The following is a 5,577-nucleotide window of genomic DNA, read 5'->3' as shown; positions in this document are numbered from 1 at the left end:
GCACAAATTATGTCAGGTAAGTTGAAAATATGGCGTTTATAAAAAGTTTATAAATATAAAATCACGATATACTTTTCTCAAAGTTTAAATGTTAAAATCTTATCTTGCGATAGAATCGACTTTTTAATGCTTGTTGTCCAGGGTAGATAACGACGCGAAGATATGGATTCTTCAAGATAATCAATAGCTTTTCCTAGAATTATATGCACTAGCAATGCGCATGTAATAAATGTGCTATATTTTCTTTCCTGTGAATTGTATATGAAAATTTGTTGGCTGGCAGAAAGGCAGTGCCGGGCAAGTTTTTTTTTTTTAAGTATATTCAATGTTTATTTATCTATAAAATATCGCTGGTTGTACATCGATAAATAGTACACCAATTTATTGCATTTGCTTAATTTACGCACGTATGTTTTACGTTACGTCTAAAAAAAAAACGAAATATTGTCATGAGGCACGAGTTTTCGAGTTTTAAATCTGATTACTTTCTTTCGCTATAAAAAATCTGCGTACTTCGTAAATAACGTAAATTATAATCGCTTATTACTATCCAAAAAGACTTTTACGATATTGTAACAAAGTAACAAATACATTACATCTACTTAATATTAGTAATTATAATATGCGCAGTACTGTGGCTTCTTTAACCTTTTACTCCACCTTTCGTGTGTCTCTGCAATATAACACAATACGCATGAATAAATTATTTATGAACATAGATAAATTGATATTTTGTCTCTCTATAATTAACGTATAAATAATTAAATTAGATGTCCCTCTCGCGCATAAAACACCGATGTCACACAAGATAGATTTACATATCAAAATAGCATTAATATGCAATTCGTATAGTTTATCTCATTTGTCTCATCTAAAATATGGAATTTCTTACCGCGAGTTGTTCCTTCTCCATGCGTTCCACGATCTTACAACGAGAACGTGCGGCAAGTCCGTAGCGTTGCTCGCACGTGCAATCCTTTTCCATTTCGATGCTTGTAAGACCCTCGGCGATCCTTCTAGCTGTGACCTGGGCGAACTGTCTCTTCTGATTCGGTTTAGCGTCCACGAGATTGTTGGAAATGAACGCCGCTCCTCCGGACTGCAACAACATCATATAATGCGCATAACGACGATTCGTATAGTTTATTCGTTACACTCAAAAAAGTGGTATTGCAACTACAGCAAAAATTTTCTGGGTGCGCAAAATTAACTGAGGTACATAAATGATTAGCAAATACTGTGATATCGCATATGTTTCGCATTTAATCAATCTAAGTGACAGAGACAGAATTTATATCTGAACTGTTTGTGAAATTTAGAAAGAATGTTTTTCTGTGGCGCCTATCCATGTTAAGGCCAATCATACTTGTTATAAAGTTTGGCTGTGGTACACAGAAAAAATTAGCGGCAAGAAACAAATGAATATATAATCCTCACATCTAACATATTTGTATAACGCGCCCAATCTATCTAGCTCTTTTAAACAATTTCTCTCAATTTTTCGATGCTGCAGTTATAATTGGCAGTTATATTTCTCACAAAGATCGTTCTAGCTGTAGTATCGAAACTCATATTTATCCAATGCAGTGATTAACATTTGGCAATGGGACCTAAATTTTCTAGAAGATATTATTAGAATATTGCTGCTATAAATTCTATATGTAACAGACAATATTCTAACAGATACAAAAAATAGCGATAAATTTTTGTTGTGACACCTAGAAATCTACCTATATCAGCAAGACATTTTTGTGAGTGTATATTTAGAGCAAATAATTTTTTTATTAATTTATGGTTTCATCCTTTTTTTTTAATTGTGTCATTGATTCTTCTTTCTTTTAATTTCTGATTATTACACTTACCGCGACAGCAAAGTCAGCGCACACATCTGTGGCGCCTATCCATGTTAAGGCCAATCATACTTGTTATAAAGTTTGGCTGTGGTAGACAGAAAAAATTAGCGGCAAGAAACAAATGAATATATAATCCTCACGTCTAACATATTTGTATAACGCGCTCAATCTATCTAGCTCTTTTAAACAATTTTTCTCAATTTTTCGATGCTGCAGTTATAATTGGCAGTTATATTTCTCACAAAGATCGTTCTGTAGTATCGAAACTCATATTTATCCAATGCAGTGATTAACATTTGGCAATGGGACCTAAATTTTCTAGAAGATATTATTAGAATGTTGCTGCTATAAATTCTATATGTAACAGACAATATTCTAACAGATACAAAAAATAGCGATAAATTTTTGTTGTGACACCTAGAAATCTACCTATATCAGCAAGACATTTTTTTGAGTGTATATTTAGAGCAAATGATTTTTTTATTAATTTATGGTTTCATCCTTTTTTTTTTAATTGTGTCATTGATTCTCCTTTCTTTTAATTTCTGATTATTACACTTACCGCGACAGCAAAGTCAGCGCACACATCGACGGTAGGAAGGACCAGGTTGTTTCTGAGGTCGTTGTTTCCGCTTAGGGGCTTCTTCTTGCTATCGGCAAATACGTACGCGCTATGGCTGTCGTAACCAACGATGTTCTTCTGCGTCTTACCGGAGGCTTGGACCTCACCAGGATAGTACACGTGATAGTAAGTCAGACCCAAATCTCGGTACAGCTTCTGCCCGACTATAAGTCTTAATTGTTGCAACTAGAAAAATCGAAAGTGTCACAAACACGCATTCGTTTAGCGCCGTGATAAATAAATTTATCATATGGAAGAATGAAGAATGTTATCTTACGAGATTCAATAATTCATAAGGAATATTTCCTAGATTGTTTTCATCGACTTTTGATTGACTTGTATTTTAGTTAACTGATAATTGGATATCTCTTTGTCCGTATAAAAAAATTACAATTCAAGAATCGATTATAAACTGCTTAAAGTTAGACGGATGTGCCTCGAGCGTATCTTAGAATACTGACAGGGGATAAAAATAGGAAAATTCTCACCGATAGAGGCAACGGACTTTTCTCGCACGGGCTAGCGATAATTGCGACGACAGCCTTGACCGCACCGGCTCTGAACGGATAGTTAATACCTTCCTCGTAAGCACCGGTCAATTTTAAGGTACCTAATTCTATATCCAGCCTTTGTTCGAGATACTCCATTCGTTTTTCAAAATTACTTGACTTGACCTCCTGCAAACACGCAAATATTTTGTGTATCGAGATGCTCCGATACTATGGAAAACCGAATTTGTATTAGTTTCACAACAGTGTCGACACAAGTTACCTCAAGTGTAATAAGCGGATCCGCCTTTTCGAATTTCATATTCTTCACATCACCCTCAATGTTAAGATTACCGTTGGAAGTGTAGTGTTGCGGCCACTCCATGTGTTCGCCATAACCGATTAAGCCGACGTGGACATCTCTATTAAAAGAAGATGTGATAATAATGATAAAAGTATATTACACAATATTATATTTATTTGTCGCGATATAAGTCTATATATATTCTAATTTTCAATGTTTCGAGGCATTCGTATTTATAGAAATATATTTCAATAATGTGATAATCTCTTTTCTCATAAATATATTATATATCGCGAATATATTATATAAGCGATAAAGTTTACATACGTTATGCCCTGTTGTTTTAGTTCCTCTCTCAGATCGGTTATCAACGTTGGAATCAGATCTTTGAAAACCTTCTCGTTCTTTGCAATTTGTTCGACTATTAAGACAATATCGGCTTGGTTTTTCGGGGTCTTGACGCTGAAGCTATCACCCACAGCGATCGTGTTTTCACCGACCTTACAACTTGCTAAAATATCACGACAAATTTGCTTTCTAAAATAATTATCATTTACCCATCTGTTTTAAATTCTATCTTTTAAAATGATGTTTTATATAAATTTATAATTAGGAAAAGAGAGAGAAGTTTAATATTACGTGTCACGCCATAAATAATGAGATAATAATAATATATATTATTTAAAATAATATTTGAAATACAGAATAAAAATATTTATATAAGCCGTTTCTCTCTTATGGGATTATAAATGATTATTGTAGGATAAAATTTTCATCTATATGTTAATTAAAAAACCCTATTTGAAATATTTATTTTAATCATATAAATTAAAAATAAATTTTCCTAATATATAAATTCTGTTAGAAAATTTAAATGTAATCGTAATATAATAAAATTGGTTGATAATAGCATTATAAAATATTTAAATGATTATTTTCGCTAATCTGCAATTGAAACGGGTCTATTATTGATCGTGTATGTGTGTTTAATAGAAAATTGAACAAATTTATTTCCAATGAGAGTTGTTTTTCTTGCGTTAATGCGTGTATTAATATCACTTTCGATCCGCGCGCTGCTTTGTGTGTAAAGTAGTATAAGTCAACAATTTAACTTACTGCAAGCGGCCGGGATGCTTATTCCGTAAACACGCTTATAAAAGCAGGCGGAGTAGTAAGCGGCGGCGAGCAAGCAAGGAGCTTGCGGATTTCCGTTAGCAGCATAGTCGCAAGCATCTCGGTAATAAGCCGGTTTAATGTAGTTGAAGCACTTTCTAAAACATCACGAACAAACATCGTTTCCAAGTTACTTCTAAGATAACGTGCTTACGCACCGATTATATTGTTTCCATCTCAAATGAAATGTCATCTCTCAAATATATATAATGCATAACAAGTGTCTCACAATAAGATTAAGCTTCAAGGATTATTTTATTATCAGCAGAGCGCGATAAGCACCCTGTATAGTTTTTTCGTAAATTTTATAATATTTTTTAAAATATTATAACTTTTCTTTTCTCTTTTTTTATATTATCTCAAATATCTATATATTGTTTCTGATAGATTAGAGAGAGCAATGTAAATTTATAAAAATTTCCATTCCGAATATCTGAATTTTCGACACTTTATTTCTTACTTAACGTCATATAATTCAATTTAAATGACGAATGTACTTACTTCAATGAAGATTTCTCGCTGGTAAAGTACTCAGTGCAGACTGGATTACGTTCCTGAGTCTTGTGATCGATCGCGTTCACAGCCGCGCAATCGGGCTTCAGTTTGTATCCGTTGGCAAATTCAGTCTCGCTCTCGGTAATCTGTTTCAATTGGAGGAAAAGGCGCTTTTTAGAGATCACTGCAAATACGTTATAAAGTTTTATCGTTCTAAGATCCTTTCGTTGCAAAACGCTCCCCGTCTCTATCTTTATTATCAAAAGTGAAAGATACGATTTTATCTTGGCAGTCTCTTGCGGATAAACGAAGACATTGTATCATATGCTATTGAAAATAAAAGATACTTTATTTTTTCACTTAAAAACACAAGACAATGTCGTTGGTTGTTCTAGTTTCAAACTACCGACTCAGATATCCATCGCGAAAGAATGCTGATCCGTTTGGGAATTTGTGATCCCCTCGGGAAAGAATGCCATTCAACACAAGCATTTGTCTATCGATCGAAGCGGAAAGTTTTGAATAAAGGCAAAAGCGTACAAAAAACATGATTTATAGTCCTGCGATATTACCGTAATGTTTTATGAATAAAAACGCGCACCAAGAAAACGGGGAACGAGCTCTTCCGCAGGTAGGAAGCAG

At 33.8% G+C, this 5,577-nt stretch overlaps 1 protein-coding gene and 1 long non-coding RNA gene across 2 annotated transcripts in view; one reads left to right on the top strand and one right to left on the bottom strand.

Moving 5' to 3' along the window:
* Nucleotides 1-302: 302 nt before the first annotated feature.
* The window catches only part of LOC115234881 (apolipophorins), a 27,894-nt gene continuing 22,619 nt past the window's right edge, over nucleotides 303-5,577 (bottom strand). Inside the window, exons 19-26 of the mRNA XM_029806255.1 lie at nucleotides 4,942-5,081; nucleotides 4,384-4,538; nucleotides 3,595-3,778; nucleotides 3,247-3,385; nucleotides 2,964-3,152; nucleotides 2,416-2,661; nucleotides 893-1,099; nucleotides 303-673 (exon numbers count right to left, since the gene is read on the bottom strand). Coding sequence (XP_029662115.1) covers nucleotides 644-673; nucleotides 893-1,099; nucleotides 2,416-2,661; nucleotides 2,964-3,152; nucleotides 3,247-3,385; nucleotides 3,595-3,778; nucleotides 4,384-4,538; nucleotides 4,942-5,081 — 1,290 coding nt within the window. The 3' untranslated portion in view covers nucleotides 303-643. The remainder of the gene's footprint in view (nucleotides 674-892; nucleotides 1,100-2,415; nucleotides 2,662-2,963; nucleotides 3,153-3,246; nucleotides 3,386-3,594; nucleotides 3,779-4,383; nucleotides 4,539-4,941; nucleotides 5,082-5,577) is intronic.
* LOC115234963 overlaps nucleotides 5,088-5,577 on the top strand; it is an 857-nt gene continuing 367 nt past the window's right edge. The window contains exon 1 of the long non-coding RNA XR_003883968.1: nucleotides 5,088-5,566. This is a non-coding gene — a long non-coding RNA (uncharacterized LOC115234963). The remainder of the gene's footprint in view (nucleotides 5,567-5,577) is intronic.

Source organism: Formica exsecta, unplaced genomic scaffold, assembly GCF_003651465.1.
Source record: "Formica exsecta isolate Colony F162 unplaced genomic scaffold, ASM365146v1 scaffold108, whole genome shotgun sequence".
NCBI lineage: Eukaryota > Metazoa > Arthropoda > Insecta > Hymenoptera > Formicidae > Formica > Formica exsecta.
Note: the sequence above shows the minus strand (reverse complement) of the source record. Positions and strands in the feature narration are given on the sequence as shown.